At 35.0% G+C, this 25,513-nt stretch overlaps 1 protein-coding gene and 1 long non-coding RNA gene across 4 annotated transcripts in view; one reads left to right on the top strand and one right to left on the bottom strand.

The window, feature by feature from the left end:
• Window positions 1-24,436, top strand: part of LOC123673051 — a 928,323-nt gene extending 903,887 nt beyond the window's left edge. For all 3 annotated transcript variants that reach the window (XM_045607480.1, XM_045607471.1, XM_045607464.1), the window contains one exon: window positions 23,938-24,436. In XM_045607480.1, coding sequence (XP_045463436.1) covers window positions 23,938-24,290 — 353 coding nt within the window. In that variant the 3' untranslated portion in view covers window positions 24,291-24,436. The remainder of the gene's footprint in view (window positions 1-23,937) is intronic.
• On the bottom strand, window positions 14,736-15,432 carry LOC123673207. The gene is made up of 3 exons (XR_006746442.1): window positions 15,327-15,432; window positions 14,859-15,112; window positions 14,736-14,795 (listed from the first exon to the last, which is right to left on the bottom strand). It is a non-coding gene; the product is annotated as an uncharacterized LOC123673207 (long non-coding RNA).
• Window positions 24,437-25,513: the final 1,077 nt, after the last annotated feature.

The raw sequence follows: 25,513 nt of genomic DNA, 5'->3' as shown, positions 1-25,513 counted from the left end.
TAAATTTAACTTTAATCCAACATCGAGGTCGCAATCTTTTCTTTCGATTTGAACTCTAAAAAAAAATAACGCTGTTATCCCTAAGGTAATTTATTCTTTTAATCATAAAAATGGATCAATTTTTCATAAATTAATGGTTAAAATTAAAAAAGTTAATCTAATTTTTTTATCACCCCAATCAAATTTAATAAAAATTTTAAATTTTATAATTCTTTAAATTAAAAATCTTTTATAAATTAAACTCTATAGGGTCTTCTCGTCTTTTAAAAAAATTTAAGCTTTTTAACTTAAAAATAAAATTTTTAAATAATAAAATTTAGAAAGTTATCTTCTCATCAAACCATTCATACAAGCTTTCAATTAAAAAACTAATGATTATGCTACCTTTGCACAGTCAAAATACTGCGGCCCTTCAAATTCTATTCAGTGGGCAGGTCCTACTTTAAATTATAATCAAAAAGAGATGTTTTTATTAAACAGGTGAAAGATATTTTTGCCTAATTACTTAATTATACCTTTCGTAATTACTTATATTTTTACAAAATAATTAATACTAATTTTATCATTATTTCAATATAATTTTTATTATTAAATTTACTTTAATAAAAAAATTAAATTAATATATAAATATTTTTAATTAAATAACAAATTTTAACAAACTTCAAATAGTAAAAATTTCTAATTCTATAAATTATTAATTTATAATATTTAATTATAATAATTTAATTTTAAGCTTATCCCTAAAACTATTAAAATAAAAATTCAAAAAATTAAAAATTAAATTTTTATAATTTTTATAATGAATTAAATTCTTTTCTTAAAAAACTAGATATATTTAAAAACGAATAACGTTTCATTACTATATAATTATTATAAATATTTATTAAACAATAATATTTATAACTATATAGCTCTTTTAAATTCGAGATAAATATATAAATATTAAATTTTTAATAAACCCTGATACACAAGGTACACAATATTGTTTCTTTTATAAATTTATATAATTTTCCTTTTCAGTACTATTAATCTATCATAAAATAAAATTTTTCTTAATCTAATAAAAATACTAATTATTTAATAAAATTATATATATATATATATATATATATATATATATATATATATATTAATTAAATAAATTTTAAAATTCAATTTAAATTATTAATTATCTTCTTAATGTAAATAAGATGCTTATTCAAGCTCTAAACTGACATTCTAGAATCACTTTCCAGTAAATCTACTATGTTACGACTTATTCCATATTAGATGAAAGCGACGGGCAATATGTGCATATTTTAGTACTAAATCATTAAAAATAAAAATATTTAATTACAATCAAATCCAATTTCATAAAACTTTTAAAATATATAAATCCATAAATATAATTTAATGTAACCCATTTCTACTTTAATATAAACTTCACCTTGATCTGATTTAAATTTTTAAAAAATATCTAAATATTAATTTCTAAAAAAATATTTAACAACGACGATATAAAAGTTTCTAACTAAAGTAATTTTAATCGTGGATTATCGTTTATAGAACAGGTTCCTCTGAAAAGTAAAAATACCGCCAAATCATTTAGCTTTAAAGAACTTAACTATTAATCACTTAACTTTATAATTTACTTAATTAATAATAGGGTATCTAATCCTAGTTTATTATAATAATTTCTTAACCTCATAAAAACATAATTAAAAATATTAATAAATTAAAATTTCACCTTAAAACTTAAAATTTCTTTTTTAATTTTTAATTCTATTAATTAAAGCTAATAAATATATATTATATTTTTTGTATAACCGCTACTGCTGGCACAAAAATTGCAAATACTAAATCTTATCACTAATTCTAAATTTTTTTAATAATTAAAAATATACACTACTAATTTATTAAATTTAAAACAATATTCATATAAATCTTGAATGAATATATATATCTAATACCATAATCAAATATCTAATTAACTAAAACCCAAAAAAGACTACATTTAGTTAAAATTTATTTCAAACAAAAAAAAATTAACTTTATTTAGAAATAATAATAATTAAATTAAATTTAAAAAATTAAATTATTAAAACTAATAATTTTAAAAACTTTAAGTTAACAAATCTTTGTAACTTCCTCCCGTCAAAAACGTCCCCTTAGATAATAACCAAACCTTAAACTTTTTAACTCTAAATTAAAAAATTTTCCCCCAAGGATTTACAAGTTATACCCTTAAATTTAGTGCTACCCTACTCACTAAATCCAATACTAAACAATTTAAATTGTAACAATTATTATTGCCGACCGGATGTATACAACCTATCCATATGTACAAAATGTCTTGGAACTCAACGTTAGTCATATATATATATATATATATATATATATATATATATATATATATATAGAGCACAAAAAGATAAGGACAGTCCCTCACAGAGAAATGCTAACCGTAGACACGTGTTTCGGGCTTTCGGCCCTCATCAGTACGGTGAGGGCCGAAAGCCCGAAACACGTGTCTACGGTTAGCATTTCTCTGTGAGGGACTGTCCTTATCTTTTTGTGCTTTGTTTTATGAACAAAAACCCTCGTTATCCTTTTTACATATATATATATATATATATATATATATATATATATATATATATATATATATATATATATATATATATATATATATATATATATATATATATATATATATATATATATATATATATATATATATATATATATATATATATATATATATATATGTATGTAAAAAGGATAACGAGGGTTTTTGTTCATAAAACAAAGCACAAAAAGATAAGGACAGTCCCTCACAGAGAAATGCTAACCGTAGACACGTGTTTCGGGCTTTCGGCCTCACCGTACTGATGAGGCCCGAAAGCCCGAAACACGTGTCTACGGTTAGCATTTCTCTGTGAGGGACTGTCCTTATCTTTTTGTGCTCTATATATATATATATATATATATATATATATATATATATATATATATATATATATATATATATATATATATATATATATATATATATATATGTATATATATATATATATATATATATATATATATATATATATATATATATATATATATATCTATATAGATTTTTTTGACCGCTTATACAGACCCAAATCGATATACTCTACCGACTTTTCAGTCCAAAACTGACGTTGTCAGACCCGGCTCCGGGTTTGGTAGCGTTTAACCATATATTCTTGATATATATATATATATATATATATATATATATATATATATATATATATATACGCAGGGGAGCGAAAGCTTTCGGGGACTGACGGCCCCGCGTACCCGAGTCGCCCAACTTCCAAGGTCAGCGGCCTGGAAGTTGATGTAATAGTTGCTCCTATCACTAGAAGTATGATTCAGGGTGGGGGAGGGCAGCGGGCTGGCCCTCTTCGGAACCGTCCGGAGGTAGAGCCTGATGGGGTAAGCTGTGGGGCAAGCGACGCAGCCCCCCGAGATGGCACCGTAAGCCGGAACTCGATTCCCCTCAGAAGAGAGAGAAGGAGCTTAAGCTTGGACGCGATACGCACCCGTCCCGCTGAACCTCCGAGAATACGAGATGGGAGAGTGCGCTGGAGTGAAGAGGACAATATCCTCCTAATGCGCACTCATTTCATCGCACAAGAACTGCAGCGAACAACTGGTCGGAGATACCGAGAAATCTTAGCCTCCACCTGGAACGAAATCTATCCAGAAAGAACTTCTTACCCTAACCTTCTCTCAAACAGAGTAAAGCGGATGCTCGAAATTGGGAAATTCTCAAGCGTGGAACTAGACAACATCCAGCGAAGCATAACACCTTATGCTCCAGTGACAATGAATGAAAGCCTCAGCACCGAAGATATACCATCCGTACCGCGTACCGAGCACAACAGAAGCAATGAATATGAGACAAGCCCCAATCGAAGCAAGATAGGAAAAAACCTCGAGAAGAATGCTCAAAAGTACTTAGGGGTCTCCCCTCAACAATGGCCGAGAATACCGAGACTCAAAGGCTCACGCAAAGTCCTCGAGTGCGTTCAGAAGGTGAACGAACTAATGAAAGCCCACCTCGAAAACCGGCCCAAACTGGAGGAAATATTGACCTGGGTCTATGCCGGTGCGATAACGGTCTGTGAGGAAAATGGAATTTTACTCAAGCAAAGGGAAATAACACCGAGAAGAGAGAACACACCACCCTGGAAGAATCGCCTAGAAACAAAAATAACACATATAAGAAAAAATATTGGCATAATATATACTTACCTTTAGACTAGTTCACCAACCAGGAAACTTCTTAAATCCATTCGTCGCATTACATCGCAGTTACTTATTCAAAATCAGCACGAAGATTTCAAGCACAAACTGGAGATGACATGTGACAAACTGAAACAAAAAGCAAAATCATTAGGTAATCGCTTACAACGCTACAACGAAAGAGTCAAAAGATACAAAAACAATCAACTATATTATAAAAACCCAAAAGAATTCTTCAGATCGCTCGAAAACAGTATAGTAGCGGAAGAAGATCCACCATCTCCTGAAAACATGCATAGGACCTGGAAGGAAATCTGGGAATCTGAGGAAGAGCATGATGAAACCGCTTTTTGGATCCGAGATGCTGAACGAGAAGCGGAAAAATACACCATGGAGGAAGTGAGAATCACAGACGAGGACGTGAAAGCAATTCTGAAGAAGTCGAACAACTGGTCTGCCCCAGGACCCGACGGAGTACACAACTACTGGTGGAAGTACTTCGACTGTACCCACAAAATCCTAGCGGAAACATTCCAGAGAGCGCTCTTAAACCCATCCCACTTACCGGAGTTCCTCACTTCTGGCATAACTCACATGCTACCGAAAGGAAAGGACAGCGGTGATCCGAAAAACTTCCGGCCAATAACATGCCTGTCAACCTTATATAAAATACTTACCGGTGTAATAACACTCAACATCTCGAGGCACATAGGAAAGAATAATATATTGGCCAGGGAGCAGAATGGATGCCGCAAGGACACAAGAGGTTGTAAAGAGCTACTCATCATGGACTCACTAATCACGAAACAGGCAAAAAAGAAGCAGAGGAATATATCCGTAGCATGGGTTGACTACAAAAAAGCTTTCGACTCAATACCGCACTCCTGGCTACTGAAGACCCTGCAGCTGTACGGAGTATCGAAGGACGTAATCAACCTACTCAAATGCCTCATGAGTTCATGGCGCACGAGACTACATGTGAACATCAGAGACCACACTTATACAACACCAGAAGTGAATATTAAGAGAGGGCTTTTTCAGGGAGATAAACTCAGTACCCTGTGGTTCTGCCTAGCGATCAATTTCCTTAGTACACTCCTGAACAAAAACAAATATGGATACATAATAGAAAAAAAACATAACACAAAGATAAACCATCAGCTCTACATTGATGACCTCAAACTATACGCCGGTAGTGAAGACCAACTCAAGAGGCAGCTCAAGGTAGTGGCATCTTTCACAGAGACAATCAGGATGCAGATGGGACTTGACAAGTGTGCTGTGGTGAACGTGAAAAGGGGGAGAATCACAGAAGGGGAAGGAATGTTGGTAAAAGATGACATAGAACTCGAAAGGCTCGGCCCAGAAGGAAGATATAAATATCTTGGCATAAAACAAGGTCTGGAAATAAATTCTGCAGAAACCAAAACCACATTCAGAACAACATTCATAAGCAGAATAAACAAAATATTACAAAGCAAACTGAATGCCAAAGCAATGGTTACATCAATGAACACCTGGGCGATGCCTTACCTTTCATATTCATTCGGAGTAGTCAAATGGTTCACCTCAGACCTGAAAGCCATTGACATACAGGTAAGAAAGCTCATGACGAGGCATGAAATACACCACCCTCATGCCTCAGTCAACAGACTTTATATACCTAGGAAGGATGGAGGAAGAGGCTTGCAGAGCGTCGAAGCAGTGCACCACAAAGCTGTCATGGAAATGAGAAAATATTTTATCGAGAAAAACTCACCATTCTTCAGGGCGCTATGTGAAGCAGACGATAATATCACAGTGCTGAATCTTGCCTCCAATAATGATCCGGCTGGACCTCTGACAACTGCAGCACTTTCTGAAGAGTGGCACGGCAAAGCCCTGCATGGAAGGTACCCAACAACCCTGAAACGAACAACGATTAATAAAGAAAAATCAGTATCTTACCTTAAATCTGGTTACCTCTTTGCAGAAACGGAAGGCAGGTTGGCAGCAATCCAAGATCAGGTTGTCCCAACACGAGCTTACCTGAAGAACATAATAGGCAAAAATATACCGAGTGATAAATGTAGAAAATGTGCAAGAGCAGCAGAGACCATACAGCACGTTACCTCGTCCTGTCCAGTAATGGCTCCGAGAGAGTATACAGATCGTCACAACTCCATGGCCAAAGTATATCACCAGGCTATTGCCATCCAAGCCGGATTAATAAAGAAAGAAAAACGGGCATACGAATACAGACCAAGCGAAATACTGGAGAATGATAGAATCAGGTTGTACTGGGATTCCCCACTCATCACGGATAGACCTATTGCACATAATCGGCCTGACATTGTCATATTTCACATACTGGAGAACAAGGTCACAACAATAGACGTCACCATTCCAGCGGATGACAACATCGAGAAAGCCTATGCTGAAAAAAGAATGAAGTACCATGATCTTGTATTCGAGCTGAAAGAAATTTATAAACTTACCAACACGACGATACTCCCACTGATCATAAGCACCAATGGAATGGTTGAAAGACATTTAAATGAGCATACTTACCAGCTCGGATTAGAGGAGAGGCTTATCACAGACGCACAGAGAGAAGTTATCCTGTGGACGACGAGGATCGTTCGGGCGTTTCTGACCAGTGCGTGAGGATGCCTTGGCCCACCATAGCCCGGAATTCTCACTACGAAACCCTATAAAGGTGGTACAAAAAAAAAAAAATAATAAATATATATATATATATATATATATATATATATATATATATATATATATATATATATTTATATATATATTGTCTCCAGATAACAGTCGTACTATAAATATCGTGAATCTTTAAGGGAATTCGACTGATAAGAAGGATTTCAGTTTTACTCTTTATTCATACCAAGCTTTCGGAACTGGTTAGTTCCTTCCTCAGGGTTACTACAATTTTAACAATTAAAATTAAAATTACATACACATATGTAATTTTAATTTTAATTGTTAAAATTGTAGTAACCCTGAGGAAGGAACTAACCAGTTCCGAAAGCTTGGTATGAATAAAGAGTAAAACTGAAATCCTTCTTATCAGTCGAATTCCCTTAAAGATTCACGATATTTATATATATATATATATATATATATATATATAAGCAACCCATGGGGTGCTTGCGCAACTCATTAGTAAAGCTCTTATACACCCCGATACTATACCAGAGTATTTTACACACGGTATTACTCATCTGGTGCCAAAGAAAGGAGACCTTAGACAGCCAGGTAATTATAGGCCTATCACCTGCCTTCCCTCGGCATACAAAATCATCACGTCAACTGTTGCCTTTAAAATAAATGAACACATCAAAGCGAATAACATCATGGCTTGGGAGCAGAATGGATGCAAAAGGAAGGGACGAGGAAGCAAGGAACTCTTGATGATCGACAATATGATAACCAAACAAGCAAAGAAACGACTGAAGAACATCTCGATGGCGTGGATCGATTATCAAAAAGCATTTGACTCGGTCCCTCACACATGGCTACTTGAAGTGCTGAAGATTTATAGAGTAAACCGACGGGTGATAGCTATGTTGGAGCATCTTATGAGAACCTGGCGCACTACCTTGAAAGTCCACAATAAGTCAGCTACCTACGAAACATCTGAAGTAGAGATTAAGAGGGGTATTTTCCAAGGAGACAGCCTGAGCCCATTGTGGTTCTGTCTTGCCCTTAATATACTGAGTAAGATACTCAATAGATCCACATATGGGTACTCCATCGACCAGCAGATCAGGATCTCACATTTATTCTATATGGATGATCTGAAGCTATATGCTAGAGGCAGGGCACAGCTGGAAGGATTGCTAGAGCTGGTCAGAAAATACAGTGAGGATATCGCGATGACTTTCGGACTGGAAAAGTGTGCGACGGTTAATGTAAAAAGGGGAAAGATTTCTAGAGGAGAGAACATAATCCTGTCTGATGGACGAGAGATGACTGGCCTGAGATATGAGGACCGATACAAATACCTAGGTGTCCAGCAGACCTTTGAGATTATGCATCGAGAAAATAAGGACAACGCTAAGAACGAACTGCTTAAAAGAGTAAAGAAAGTGCTGAGAACCCAACTATCGGCTAAAAATAAGATAATGGCAATTAACATCTGGGCCATATCAACATTAACTTATACAGCAGGAATTCTCTCATGGTCAAAGTCGGAGCTAGAACAACTCGATAGAAGCATCCGGACTTCGTTGACACAGCATGGTGTACTGCATCCAAATTCGGCAGTGGAACGTTTATACTTACCCCGAAAAGAGGGTGGTCGAGGAATAACGAAGATAGGAAGAGCGGCCCCTGAAAGAGACAGAGAAAATTAACGACTACTTCCGAAAAAGTAACTTACCTGTTCATCAGTGGGTAGCTTCATGTGGCCGCGTCTCTGTCTCCGAAACATCTAACGAGGAAGTACCTGAAAACGAAAACAACTTTGAAACACTCCGGCGAGCATGGGAAGCCAAATCTATACATGGAAGGTTTTATGCCAGTTTGCATCAATCGGAAGTAGATATGCATAGCACCAATACTTACCTGACCCAGGGCTACCTATTTCCTCAGACGGAAGGTACTTTATTCGCCATTCAGGACCAGGTTGTTCCGACCAGGACATATGCCAAACAAATAATGAAACAAGCTGTAGACAACACCAAATGTAGATTATGTAATGGCGCGGAGGAGACGGTGCAACATCTCTCGTCTGGATGTTCAGCGATTGTTGGCACCAAATATCTGGCAAGACATAATAACATGGGGAAAGTTGTGCATCAGATGTTATGTCTCCAAAAGCAACTCTTACAGTGCTTCACGCCGCACCACGTATACAACCCGCAGACGCTTATGGAGAATGAAACAACAAAAATATATTGGGACCTGACCGTCATCACAGATAGAGGTGTCGAACATAACCGACCGGACGTGGTAGTGTGGGATAAGATAGCAAAAACCGCCCTCATAATAGACTTCGCTGTGCCTCAAGATTACAACCTCTCTAAAAGCTACACCGAAAAAATCTCGAAATATGAGGCACTAGCAAGAGAAATGAGGGATATGTGGCAGCTAAAGAAAGTGAATATAAAACCTATTATCATCAGCGCGAATGGACTCGTCCATCGTAAAACAACCGAACATCTGAAGGAACTAAACTTACCACAAAATACTCTGATGTGGATGCAAAAGGCTGTGATATTGGGCACAGTCAACATCGTGCGAAAGGTGCTTTATCCTCATTAACGGACTGAGTTGCTCTTGGCGTCCTCGCCCGGGTAGCTCTGGATTACTCCACAACTGTGTGAATTAAAAAAAAAATATATATATATAAATATATATATATATATATATATATATATATATATATATATATATATATATATATATATATATATGAATGTTCGGATAGGTTTCCGCGGTAGGAAATATTTGAACTTTGTGCGTTCCAGATTGGACCGCGTCTAATATTTTGTCCTACCTATTCACCTATTCAATGCACACTACATACGACACCGTCATGGTTGCGGAGCCGGATCAATTCACTTCAAAGAAGAGCTCAATATTCAATTCCCTCTCGGCCATTGTGCGAACTCACGACAAACGTCGTATGTGTGCGCAGGCCAATTTGGAATAGAGTACTGAGAGATCGCATGTACGACTGCGGCACAGTTGCGGCCTAGAGGGACATACTACCAAAAAACGACCGTATGCTGGCAGTTACGACGTCGCAACTGCACGGCGGGTAGTGTGCATGCTCCTATTTGATTCTTTGTACCACAGGCCGCAAGTACGACACAGCAACGGTGTCGTAACTGCAAAAGTCGGATGTGTGCACCGGGCCTAAGAATGGCTCCAAAATCGGAGCAGAAACGTCGAACACGACAAAATATTAGACGCGGTCCAATCTGGAACGCACAAAGTTCAAATATTTCCTACCGCGGAAACCTATCCGAACATTCATATATATATATATATATATATATATCTATATTTATATATATATATATATATATATATATATAAATATAGATATATATATAAATATATATATATATATATATATATATATATATATATATATATATATATATATATATAAATATAGATATATATATATATATAAACAATGGTTTAAGGGGTGTTGGAAAACTTCAATTGTTACTAACTTCTTTATTTCATCAGTCGACGTTTCGATCCTTGGTTGGGATCTTCTTCAGGACTTCTATAAAACAAACAACATACAAATATAACAAACATTGCAGAAAAGACAACATGTTAAAACGCACCGAAATGCGAAGAGTTACCAGATCTTAAGTTGCACTGAATCTTATACAGATTTGGAGGAAAAATTATTAATTAACTTGAACACAAAATAGTCTCTAATACAATAACGTCTCTTTTTTATATCACACACTTCCTTATTCTCTTGAAAACTTATTTTTGAAATTCTTTCTTCATCCATCTGACAACTGCGTAAAAAACGAAAGGGGTTAGGTCGGGTTCATAGAACATCATAGATCTTCAACTGACATTGGAGAACATAGAACTTGAGATCAACAACTCACTCTCACTAAGTTGGTTTGAATGTATCAGATATGAATAAATGTTGCTAATTTTCTCTATATCCTTTCTGTAGTTCATGGAATTTTCATGTCGCTTAATGTGAATCATCTCCAGGAAACATCTTTTTCTCATATTCTCCTCGCACTCCAAGACTGTCACCGAATCATAGTCCATTCGATGGTCAACTGATCTTACATGTTCTGCCAGTGCACATATCTTTCTAGGATTCTTAATGTCGCTGATATGTTGAGTTATTCTTCTTTTAAGTTGTTGGGATGTTTGTCCGATATACACCTCATCACAATTTTGACAGGGTATTCTGTATACAACACAGCTTTTCTTATCAGTTTCTATCCTATCTTTCAAATTACTATAAAGTCTCTTTAATTTAAATTCAGTTCTAGGTATCACTTTGATGTTATCAGTTTTTAATAAGTTCATTAAGGATTTTGTCATTACATTAATCAGTGGAATGGAAGTAAATATAATTCTCTGATCTAAATTGGTGGATGCGATTTCGTCATTATTCTGTGGTTGTCCAGAATTCGATGAATTGTGTATCAATTTCTTTAAAAGGTTCTTGGGGTAACCATTCTCAAGCATCAACTGATATAATAGTTTCATATTCTTCTCCTTCAGAGTGGGGTGTGATATTCTTTGTATACGATTCTTCAATCCTGTAACCATATTGATTTTTTGTCTCTGAGGGTGGTTGGAAAAATAATGCAAGTATCTACCTGAGCTAGTGGGCTTTCTATACCAATCGAGAATCAGTGTATTGTCAGGTCTTCTAATGACTAGGGTATCTAGGAAAGGCACACTATTGTTATTTTCTAATTCTATGGTAAATTTTATAGACTCACTCTGTCTGTTGAACCTTTCAAGAGTGTAAGATGTCTTATCACTGGGAACTGCACAAATGATGTCATCTACATATTTTTTAATAAAAGGCATCTCAAAGGGGATATCTGTTAGGATGCCATCTAGGAGGAAATCCATCACTACCTCTGCAATGGAAGGGCTGAATTTAGACCCCATTGGGGAACCTAGTATTTGGTTGTAGAAATTACCTTGGAAGATGAAATAGTTGGAGTTGAAAAGAAATCTGATGATGTTGATGAAGTCTTCCTTAGGTATTGTGGTGTGGCTACTGATTGATTCCCATCTGTGTTGAATTGCAGACAGAGCTAATTCTAATGAAATATTGGTAAAGAGGGATACTACATCAAGGCTGATGAGTACATAATCTTCTGGCAATTGGAATTCACTAATGAAGGTGGAAAAAGAGAAAGAATCTTCTACGTAATATCTGCCTCTAGAAACACTTAAATAACTTGAAATTATTTCAGATATATAACCTGATATCTTAGATGTTGGTGTATTCAAAGAGGAGATGATGGGTCTGAGGGAGAGAACAGGTTTATGGACTTTAGGTAGTCCATAAAATCTTGCAGGAATGGAGTTATAACTGTACAAGGATTTTCCTTGCATTTGGGAAATATGACCACTTGTTACCAATTTTTTAATCAATGTGTTACCTTTAGTTTGTATAGTAGTTGTTGGGTCTCTAGGTAGTCTTCTGTAATAGTCAAGATCATTGAGAATTCCATTAGATAGTTCTATGTATTGTGACTTGTCCATAATAACTGTTACGTTTCCTTTGTCTGATTGTAATACCTGTAAGTCTGGATGTTCTTTGAGATATCTTTTACAATTATAAAATTCTCTCTGTACTACATTTCTGACAACTTTATTAGGTTTGATATTATTAGTTATAATGTTGGTGGCCATGGCGCGTTTTATGTTCTTGGCATCAGGAGATAAGGAGTCATTGAGGTTGATAACATTCTCAACATCAGATAAAAGTTTCGGAATAGAGATTTCTTTCATAGGGATGTCAATGCTGAATTTGGGACCCAGCGACAAGAATTTTAGAACTCTATCCGGGATATTTGTTCCACTTATATTTTTAACCCACCTTTCTTGTGATCTGACTTTTCCCAATTGTGCATCTGTCAAAGCTCTCACCTTATCCAGATTTTTCTGTTTCATCAATGCAAATTGTCTATTGTACTTGTTATTCTGATAAGAGAAAAAATGGTTAGTAATATCCTCAGGAAGTGCATGCTGAATGAGTAGTTTCAGTCGTTCAACTTCTCTTTCTATTCTTTTTATTTTTGTTATTGTCACTGTAATTTCAAATTTTAAGAACATGTTAAGTACCTTGTTCTCCATGTTAACTGCTTGTCTGGACGACACCTCGTCTGTCACAGATCCATATAATTGACAGAAGTTATTGGTCATGTGTTTAGGATGTAAACCAAGCCTTTTACACTCCAACAGGAACACTCTGCGATTCCGCAATGCTGACAACTTGATGTTATTAGATGACCAAGATTTTGAGGTCGATGACATTTCCCTTCCATACCGTACACGGATTTCAGCATAAAACCCCATGCTAATATACAAAATGTGATAATTTCCTAAAGTAATTAATAAACAATGGTTTAAGGGGTGTTGGAAAACTTCAATTGTTACTAACTTCTTTATTTCATCAGTCGACGTTTCGATCCTTGGTTGGGATCTTCTTCAGGACTTCTATAAAACAAACAACATACAAATATAACAAACATTGCAGAAAAGACAACATGTTAAAACGCACCGAAATGCGAAGAGTTACCAGATCTTAAGTTGCACTGAATCTTATACAGATTTGGAGGAAAAATTATTAATTAACTTGAACACAAAATAGTCTCTAATACAATAACGTCTCTTTTTTATATCACACACTTCCTTATTCTCTTGAAAACTTATTTTTGAAATTCTTTCTTCATCCATCTGACAACTGCGTAAAAAACGAAAGGGGTTAGGTCGGGTTCATAGAACATCATAGATCTTCAACTGACATTGGAGAACATAGAACTTGAGATCAACAACTCACTCTCACTAAGTTGGTTTGAATGTATCAGATATGAATAAATGTTGCTAATGTTCTCTATATCCTTTCTGTAGTTCATGGAATTTTCATGTCGCTTAATGTGAATCATCTCCAGGAAACATCTTTTTCTCATATTCTCCTCGCACTCCAAGACTGTCACCGAATCATAGTCCATTCGATGGTCAACTGATCTTACATGTTCTGCCAGTGCACATATCTTTCTAGGATTCTTAATGTCGCTGATATGTTGAGTTATTCTTCTTTTAAGTTGTTGGGATGTTTGTCCGATATACACCTCATCACAATTTTGACAGGGTATTCTGTATACAACACAGCTTTTCTTATCAGTTTCTATCCTATCTTTCAAATTACTATAAAGTCTCTTTAATTTAAATTCAGTTCTAGGTATCACTTTGATGTTATCAGTTTTTAATAAGTTTATTAAGGATTTTGTCATTACATTAATCAGTGGAATGGAAGTAAATATAATTCTCTGATCTAAATTGGTGGATGCGATTTCGTCATTATTCTGTGGTTGTCCAGAATTCGATGAATTGTGTATCAATTTCTTTAAAAGGTTCTTGGGGTAACCATTCTCAAGCATCAACTGATATAATAGTTTCATATTCTTCTCCTTCAGAGTGGGGTGTGATATTCTTTGTATACGATTCTTCAATCCTGTAACCATATTGATTTTTTGTCTCTGAGGGTGGTTGGAAGAATAATGCAAGTATCTACCTGAGCTAGAGGGCTTTCTATACCAATCAAGAATGTGTATTGTCAGGTCTTCTAATGACTAGGGTATCTAGGAAAGGCACACTATTGTTATTTTCTAATTCTATGGTAAATTTTATAGACTCACTCTGTCTGTTGAACCTTTCAAGAGTGTAAGATGTCTTATCACTGGGAACTGCACAAATGATGTCATCTACATATTTTTTAATAAAAGGCATCTCAAAGGGGATATCTGTTAGGATGCCATCTAGGAGGAAATCCATCACTACCTCTGCAATGGAAGGGCTGAATTTAGACCCCATTGGGGAACCTAGTATTTGGTTGTAGAAATTACCTTGGAAGATGAAATAGTTGGAGTTGAAAAGAAATCTGATGATGTTGATGAAGTCTTCCTTAGGTATTGTGGTGTGGCTACTGATTGATTCCCATCTGTGTTGAATTGCAGACAGAGCTAATTCTAATGAAATATTGGTAAAGAGGGATACTACATCAAGGCTGATGAGGACATAATCTTCTGGCAATTGGAATTCACTAATGAAGGTGGAAAAAGAGAAAGAATCTTCTACGTAATATCTGCCTCTAGAAACACTTAAATAACTTGAAATTATTTCAGATATATAACCTGATATCTTAGATGTTGGTGTATTCAAAGAGGAGATGATGGGTCTGAGGGAGAGAACAGGTTTATGGACTTTAGGTAGTCCATAAAATCTTGCAGGAATGGAGTTATAACTGTACAAGGATTTTCCTTGCATTTGGGAAATATGACCACTTGTTACCAATTTTTTAATCAATGTGTTACCTTTAGTTTGTATAGTAGTTGTTGGGTCTCTAGGTAGTCTTCTGTAATAGTCAAGATCATTGAGAATTCCATTAGATAGTTCTATGTATTGTGACTTGTCCATAATTAATTGTAAAATTGTAAAAGATATCTCAAAGAACATCCAGACTTACAGGTATTACAATCAGACAAAGGAAACGTAACAGTTATTATGGACAAGTCACAATACATAGAACTATCTAATGGAATTCTCAATGATCTTGACTATTACAGAAGACTACCTAGAGACCCAACAACTACTATACAAACTAAAGGTAACACATTGATTAAAAAATTGGTAACAAGTGGTCATATTTCCCAAATGCAAGGAAAATCCTTGTACAGTTATAACTCCATTCCTGCAAGATTTTATGGACTACCTAAAGTCCATAAACCTGTTCTCTCCCTCAGACCCATCATCTCCTCTTTGAATACACCAACATCTAAGATATCAGGTTATATATCTGAAATAATTTCAAGTTATTTAAGTGTTTCTAGAGGCAGATATTACGTAGAAGATTCTTTCTCTTTTTCCACCTTCATTAGTGAATTCCAATTGCCAGAAGATTATGTACTCATCAGCCTTGATGTAGTATCCCTCTTTACCAATATTTCATTAGAATTAGCTCTGTCTGCAATTCAACACAGATGGGAATCAATCAGTAGCCACACCACAATACCTAAGGAAGACTTCATCAACATCATCAGATTTCTTTTCAACTCCAACTATTTCATCTTCCAAGGTAATTTCTACAACCAAATACTAGGTTTCCCAATGGGGTCTAAATTCAGCCCTTCCATTGCAGAGGTAGTGATGGATTTCCTCCTAGATGGCATCCTAACAGATATCCCCTTTGAGATGCCTTTTATTAAAAAATATGTAGATGACATCATTTGTGCAGTTCCCAGTGATAAGACATCTTACACTCTTGAAAGGTTCAACAGACAGAGTGAGTCTATAAAATTTAGCATAGAATTAGAAAATAACAATAGTGTGCCTTTCCTAGATACCCTAGTCATTAGAAGACCTGACAATACACTGATTCTTGATTGGTATAGAAAGCCCACTAGCTCAGGTAGATACTTGCATTATTTTTCCAACCACCCTCAGAGACAAAAAATCAATATGGTTACAGGATTGAAGAATCGTATACAAAGAATATCACACCCCACTCTGAAGGAGAAGAATATGAAACTATTATATCAGTTGATGCTTGAGAATGGTTACCCCAAGAACCTTTTAAAGAAATTGATACACAATTCATCGAATTCTGGACAACCACAGAATAATGACGAAATCGCATCCACCAATTTAGATCAGAGAATTATATTTACTTCCATTCCACTGATTAATGTAATGACAAAATCCTTAATAAACTTATTAAAAACTGATAACATCAAAGTGATACCTAGAACTGAATTTAAATTAAAGAGACTTTATAGTAATTTGAAAGATAGGATAGAAACTGATAAGAAAAGCTGTGTTGTATACAGAATACCCTGTCAAAATTGTGATGAGGTGTATATCGGACAAACATCCCAACAACTTAAAAGAAGAATAACTCAACATATCAGCGACATTAAGAATCCTAGAAAGATATGTGCACTGGCAGAACATGTAAGATCAGTTGACCATCGAATGGACTATGATTCGGTGACAGTCTTGGAGTGCGAGGAGAATATGAGAAAAAGATGTTTCCTGGAGATGATTCACATTAAGCGACATGAAAATTCCATGAACTACAGAAAGGATATAGAGAACATTAGCAACATTTATTCATATCTGATACATTCAAACCAACTTAGTGAGAGTGAGTTGTTGATCTCAAGTTCTATGTTCTCCAATGTCAGTTGAAGATCTATGATGTTCTATGAACCCGACCTAACCCCTTTCGTTTTTTACGCAGTTGTCAGATGGATGAAGAAAGAATTTCAAAAATAAGTTTTCAAGAGAATAAGGAAGTGTGTGATATAAAAAAGAGACGTTATTGTATTAGAGACTATTTTGTGTTCAAGTTAATTAATAATTTTTCCTCCAAATCTGTATAAGATTCAGTGCAACTTAAGATCTGGTAACTCTTCGCATTTCGGTGCGTTTTAACATGTTGTCTTTTCTGCAATGTTTGTTATATTTGTATGTTGTTTGTTTTATAGAAGTCCTGAAGAAGATCCCAACCAAGGATCGAAACGTCGACTGATGAAATAAAGAAGTTAGTAACAATTGAAGTTTTCCAACACCCCTTAAACCATTGTTTATTAATTACTTTAGGAAATTATCACATTTTGTATATATATATATATATATATATATATATGAATGTTCGGATAGGTTTCCGCGGTAGGAAATATTTGAACTTTGTGCGTTCCAGATTGGACCGCGTCTAATATTTTGTCGTGTTCGACGTTTCTGCTCCGATTTTGGAGCCATTCTCAGGCCCGGTGCACACATCCGACTTTTGCAGTTACGACACCGTTGCTGTGTCGTACTTGCGGCCTGTGGTACAACATGTACTACATGTAAGGGTTTTCTCTGCAGAGGTGGTCTTACATCCCTCGAAATCAATGTTATATCCTGTTTCAGAGTAGTGTTTGAATAGGGCAGATGTTGGATCTCCTTGGCGTATTGCGAGTTGGTGCTCATTTACTCTGTTAGTAATACGTCTGTTGGTTTGTCTTATGTAAGTTCTAGGACATGTGGAACATGGTATCTCGTATACACCTTGAGACTCTTCATCGATCGTATCTTTTGGTGTTCGAAAAAATTTGGAAATTTTGTTATCAGCTGTGTAAACTGTTTTTATGTCCTGTTTTTGTAGGATGCGACTGATTTTGTCAGTGACACCTTTGATAAAAGGTAGAAAAGCTTTATGAGGGGAATTTTCTGGAGGATTTTTGGGTTGTTGTGTATGGGTCTGATGTCGGTTGATGGCTTTCTGAACTTGTTGACTGTTGTAGTCATTCTGTTGTAGGGCGGTTTGAAGGATGTTGATTTCTCTTGAAATGTGTAGCCTATCTGTCTGTTTTATAGATATATGGATTAAGGAGTTCAATACGGAGTTGATTTGAGATGGATGATGGTGTGAATTTGCATTCAGGTAGCGGATTGTGTGGGTTGGTTTTCTTTAAATCGTGTGTGTGAAGGAATCGATCCTCGTAGCGAAATCCAACGATTCCTTCACATACACGATTTACAGAAAACCAACCCGCACAAACCGCTACCTAAATGCAAATTCACACTATCATCCATCTCAAATCAACTCCGTATTGAACTCCTTAATCCATGGATCCATAAAACTGACCGATTGCCTACACGTTCCTAAAGAAATCAACATCCTCCAAACCGCCCTACAACATAATGGCTACAACAATTCGGATTCAGAGATAAACATTCAACTGAACAACAACTTCTCTGACTAACAGAGTATATCACCTAGGGCTTTCAAAACAAACAAGCTACTGGACTGCTACTACTAGATGTAACAAGAGCATTTGAAAGAGTATGGCAGAAAAGACTAGCCTATAAGATGAGAATAGTAGAATACTCAATTAAGATGTGCCGAATCATCAGAAATTACTTAAGGGATAGAAATTTCTACGTTAAATTAGAAAATGAAAAATCAACTCTGAGACACTTAGAAGCAGGAGTCCCACAAGGATCAGTATTAGGACCTCTCCTGTATGATATATACATACATGATATACCAAGGAATCCGAGAAATTTGCTTGCCCTTTATGCGGATGACACAGGAATAGCAATCAAACACAAAAAAGCAATTCATTCATTGTTCATCTGTCGATGTGTATGTAGCTCATCTGGCATAGCTCCGCATACACGATAATTTCAACGTTATAATTTTGTCAGAATAAATACTGAAATTCGTTTTCTCTTTGTTTTTTTTTCTCTAAGATAATAATTAGTAAATTTCAAATGCCTGCTAAAGGAACGAAAACTCCAAAGGGTGATAGTGATGAACTCAATTCTCGTGTTAACAAGATGGAGGAAGCACTTCAATCTGAACTGAGGGCGCTGAGGCATGAAGTCACTACTTTGCTGAAGAATTCTAGCACAGACTCTTCTGTTCCTGCTTCTGATTGTATAACTCAGGTGATGAATAAAATAAATGGATTCGAAAATACTATGAAAGACAATTTGAACACCCTTAAAAAACACATTGAGGCGATAAATTCTCAAATGGAGCATGAAAGGCAAGAGAAATATAACAGTCAATCAATTCTCCACGGTATCAAGGGAGAAGAAAAGGAAAATTTATATGATAAGGTGATTGGGATTGTAAACAATAAAATCCTCAAAAACTCCGCCTATCAGTTGACAGCAGATGACCTGCATGTTTGTTGTCGAGCAGGAGGAAGAAGTAAAAACCGAGGGAAGTCCCCACCTGTCACAATTCAATTTATTCATAGATGGAAACGTGATATTGTTTTTAACAAAAAACGCAATCTAAAGGACTCTGGTGTTGTGGTTAGTGAAAAACTTCTTCCAAGTAAATAAGATCTGTTTAAGAAAGTACGTGCTAAATATGGTTCATTACCTTGTTGGACTTCTAGAGGTAACATTTTCATTTTATATAATGATGAAGTGGAAAAAATGATGTCTGAGATCGATTTAAGTGGAATGTAAGTCTTAAGTTTCTGATATAAATATTATTATTTGTGATGCGGAGCAGCCCTGATGTCTTAATTTTTTCTTTCCTGCTTTTTTTGTGGTGATTCTGCTCTTTTTACTTGCTATTTAATTTTGTTTTCACTCAAATATTGACACATTTACTATTACTTTAACTGCTTTAGCCCACTCTCTGTTGATTTTTTTGACATATATCACTTTTTTATATTTTTCACATAAAAACTTATTTTTTTTTTGCTGTCAATAAAGTTAGTTGACTAAATTTATAGATGTGTTCATCAGTATAAATTATGGATCAGAAGAAGAAAGCTTTGCTGAATGTTGCCCATCTCAATGTACGCTGTCTAATTTCACATTTTGATGATATTAGAGATATTATCATAACTAATGACTTAGATGTTTTCTGCCTGAGTGAAACATGGCTAAGTGATCGAATTCCTAGTGCACTTCTTGCTATTGGTGACTTTAAGTTTATTCGTGCTGATAGAGGTAGTCGGGGCGGAGGAGTCGGAATTTATTTAAAAGATAATATACATTTTAAGCTATTGAAATTTAATGTTGAGATTGAGCAGATTGTGTTGATTTTAGAATTTGGAAGTTTGAGAGTAGTCGTCTGTACTATATACAGGCCTCCATTATATGATTATAAACTTTTCATGGATTGATTTGAATCATTAATCTCAGAGATGATATTGTCTACAGATTACGTACTTTGCTTAGGGGATTTCAATATGAATTTTTTTAGATAAAACTAAGGTTGAAATAAATTTGTTAATGGAGGCTTTAGAAAGTTTTGGCCTTGTTCAATTGGTAGAGGAGGCTACAAGGACCACAATGAACTCCACTACATTTATTGATTATATACTCACATCTGCTCCCGATTCCGTGCAAAAATGTGCTGTTTTGCCAGTTCCTCAGATTAGCGATCATGATGTTGTACATTGCATATTTAATTTGCCATCTCGAAAGCCTGGTTAAATTTTAAAGACTTCTAGGGATTTCAAAAATCTTAACTACTCTCAATTCAAATGTGATCTTATGTCCATACCCTGGGATAACATTTATTATCAGGCTACGATTGATGATGAAGTTCAAATGCTCTCCTCGAATATAACAATTTTACTAGATCTACATGCCCCTTTCAAAACTATCAAAATATCTAAAGATTACTCGCCGTGGCTAACTGATACCTTACGTCATATGATCAAGACTAGAAACCACTCACTAACTAAATTTAAGAGATCAGGTGAGATTGTCGACTGGAATGTATATATACAACTGAGAAATACCATCAATACTGCAATAAAAAAGGAGAAAAGAGTTTACTATGATAAATACATCAATCGAAGTAATAATCTGAGGACAACTTGGGCATATCTGAAGCGAATGGGTATAATAAATCATAAGAATACGGATCTTAACTTAACATTTGGTAATGTTGATCGTGTGAATGAACATTTCTTGAATTCAGTGCCCGACCTGTCCTCTGATAATGATCTTTTGTCTTTTTATGCCAACCAAAATAACTGTATTGTTACTATAGTAGTAATTTCAAATTCTGTACTGTTGACGAGGTTGAAGTTTTGGAATCTATAAAGTCTATTAAGAGTAGATCAATTAGTCATGATGGAATAAATATATTGACCCTCCAATTATGTGTTCCCCACATTCTTCCCCATATCACCCATATTATAAATTTTTGCCTTCTACATTCTGTTTTTTCAAACCAATGGAAAAAAGCCGTTGTTATACCTGTACCAAAAGTACCTAATCCAAAAGACTTGAACAATTTGCGACCTAAAAGTATTTTACCGACCTTGTCGATAATCTTAGAAAAAATTATATGTAAACAAATTTGGTCCCATTTGAATTCTAATGAAATTATTCCGCCAACACAATCAGGATTCCGGAAAAATCACAGCTGCACTACGGCTCTGTTACATATCACATCACTGATGATATTATTAGGGCAACGGATCACGGTAAACTTACTTTGCTTACACTTTTGGGTTAATCAAAAGCATTTGACTGTCTCAACCACAAACTATTTGAGGCCATATTAGTACATCTTGGCTTTAGTCAAGATTCTATTCTTCTTCTCTCTTCTTATCTTACTGAACGATTTCAGGCGGTTTTTTATGATAGTAAGATGTCATCTTTTCTTGGAATATGGCGGGGAGTACCGTAAGGGTCAATTTTAGGGCCTATTCTTTTTATTACGTATATTTCTCAGTTTGTAAAGTTCATTTTATCTTGTTCAATGCACAATTATGCAGATGATAGTCAGCTGTATATCTCTTTCTTTTCGAATGAGTCTGCTCAGGCTATAGCCGCATTGAATTCAGTCTTGAATATTATCTATGATATATTCACTAAGCATTGTTTGCAGTTAAATAAAAATAAGACTGTTGCCATGTTATTCGGTCGGAGAGGTGACAGAATAAAATTTTTAGAAGACGGTAATGCCATTAAAGTCGGGTCTGATGTTGTTAGGATGTGTGACAAATTTAAAAAATTGGGAGTTTGGATAGATGTTGACTTGCGTTTCACAGACCATGTATCTGCCTGTTTACAAAAAGCCTATGACATGTTAAGGGTTCTTTATAGAAACAGAAAAGCATTATCCCAAAAAGTCAAAGTATTGCTATGTGAATCGGTAGTTCTGTCTCACCTTAATTATTCTGATTGTGTTTACGGTCCCTGTCTGAACTTTTCTGATAAGCAACGGATACAGAGACTACAGAACTCTTGTCTGCGCCTGATCTTCGGGATCAGAAAATTTGAGAGAATAAGTCATACCTCACGCGTTGTCGATTGGCTCAACAAGAAAAGAAGAAGATCTCTTCATGCTTCATTATTGTTCATGAAATTATTAATCAACCGAACTCCTCCGTACCTATATAATAAAAAAATATTCCGTTCTGATGTCCATAATTTGAACATACGTTTTAAAGGTACCCTTACACCTCCTGGATTTACAACACAATTATTTCTTAGATCTTTTTCATATTATGTCACGCATTGTATAAATAGTTTATCTGTGGACATTAGAGGAGTTAGTAATATGAAACGTCTACAGGCCTTAATATTCAGCAAGCTTAAGATAAATATCTAAGATGGGCAATAGATGCCCCTTGGTTTGTTAAAAACATCCAAATCCACAGACACCTAAAATGGGACAGAATAACTGACTTCATGAAGAAAAAAGCCGAAAGAATATTCGAAAAATTGAGAGAACATCCCAACGAAGAATTTAGAAGATTAATTGATAACGACCCTGCCGAAGATGCAAGAAGAATGAATACATACAGCAAAAGACCCAGGGATCAATTGCGAAACGATGACCTGAATATATAGGAAACTCAAGAAAACACATCAAATTGAAGAAACAATCCGAATAAAAAGGACTCCCGAAAAACCCAGCACAAAAGTGTGCAAGTAGAAATTTATCCGACCAAGAGATAAATGGTTTATAGGCTCTATGCCCGAAACCTAAGAAGCAGCAGGTTAGGTTTAGTGAGTATTCTCGCTCTTGATGAGCCAGGACCCTCACACCAACTTCTTTCTTTGGATGAGGTTCGTCTGTAAATGGATTCCCCCTGCTTTAACAAAAAAAAAACAATATATTATATATTTCATTCCAATCATAGAACGTTAAGGCAAACGTTTTACTTTTTTTATTAATATTGAAATTATTTTTCATTAAGTATTCAGCGAGCAATCAATTTCGATTCATTAATTAATCAAAAGACGTAGTACTACCTAGTAAATATCGAAAACATGCCATTATAATCTAGGAAACAATCACTTGAATCCCTTTCATCAAAATATATTTTGATGAAATGTAGGTTCTTCTCTTCAGTATAAAAATGCTTCAAATGTAGCTCACTTGTTCATTAACCTTGTTTTTGATGTATTTGTTAACGTCAATTATATTTCAATTATTTTCAGAAGGCAAATCGATCGCCAGAGCTTATGACTGCAAATACATAGAAACGTCTGTTGGAATTAATCATAACGTCGACGAGCTACTAGTAGGAATCTTGTCCCAAATTCGACTTAAGCTCGAGAACCCTGATAGATCACGCGATTTGTTCCGGAAGAGAAGCAACTCTAGAAGAAACCTGACCAGAAACCACTCACCCGGTACAGTCAAGGCAGCACCAGTAGGAAGCGTTCCAAATTCACCAAAAAAATTCAGAGGCTCCAGAACATCAGCTAGCTTGAAAGTTAGAAGTTTATTAGGAAAAGTATGGGCCAGAGATAGTAAATCGAAGTCGTGTGAGAATTTACATATTCTTTAAATATTTTCGTTAGTTTCGTTGTGAAACAATTAGAATTATAGATCAATCTTCAGATCTATATCCTACAGAACCATACCTCTAAATTTGTTTTATGGATGTATACCTAATGTTTTCTGTTTTTTCAGAATATACATAACTGAATCCAATAGGGATGAGTTGGTAGTATGTTTTCTAAAATGAGCTAAAGAGAATTTTTTCATTCTAAATTGTCGTTTATATTCATTTAAATCTTTAATGTTGCTTCAGATGAAAACAGGCCTATAATGGGAGTAACAAGATCATGGTATAGTATATCCAAAGTCACTTGAACTAGTCTATAAAAACGCTTGGCCTGAGATAATTGCAAAACAGTCATAAACCATAGGCGCACACTTTTCGAACCTTTGAGTTGAAAATTATATTTGTGACGTGAGTAGCTTTTGCTGTTACAGCAAAATGATACTATGTCATTCTACGGTGTTATAATTTGATTATTCATTATTCTCGACCTGAAATATACTATCAAGGAACTTTATCAACGATGATGAACTGATTGTTGCATAGAATTATAAAAGCACGAAAATGTTTGAGATAAATTCGAAAATGTTCTGTCTGAAGATAAGACAAACTAGGGTAGAATTGGTGCATGACCTTGAGATCCTTGAATGACGTCCAATTTTCTACGTCAAATTAGCAGCTACGTTGCCGAATTGAATTTGTAGGGGGTGATTCACCGCGATGGCCTATTAGACGTTTATGGAAAAGTAATAATAAGATAGTGCTGAGAATTTATACAATTTCCTTTTATACTGGAAACAGAGTACTACTTTCTTATTTCAAACGGCACACCCAGTATATTATTGCATTATCATATAGCTTGGTTGATGATAATTTCAGCAATATGGCAATACTTGAGTATAAGCTCAATGGTTCATAAGTTAAAGAGGTTCCTATAGATATCTTATGAAAAGTTTTTTGGAAAAAACCTAGGTATATTTTTCATTCAGTCAATTTTACGTAGGTATAAAAAGAGAGGGGTATCAAGGAAATCCTATACTTGGAGAGTTATCGAGGAAAAACTTGAACAAAGGAAAACTGCAATTTCCCATTGAATGGAGTAGTCTATGACTTCCAGAAAACATAAAAAAAACTAAAAAGTCGAAATTTCATGAATTGTAATAAATTATTCGTTAAGATGGTTGAATATCCATAAACCAATAAAATTTTCCATTACGAATAATTAA

Source organism: Harmonia axyridis, chromosome 1 (genome assembly GCF_914767665.1).
Source record: "Harmonia axyridis chromosome 1, icHarAxyr1.1, whole genome shotgun sequence".
Classification (NCBI taxonomy): Eukaryota; Metazoa; Arthropoda; class Insecta; order Coleoptera; family Coccinellidae; genus Harmonia; species Harmonia axyridis.
The sequence above is the reverse complement of the archived record's forward strand: the minus strand, read 5'-3'. Positions and strand labels throughout refer to the sequence as shown.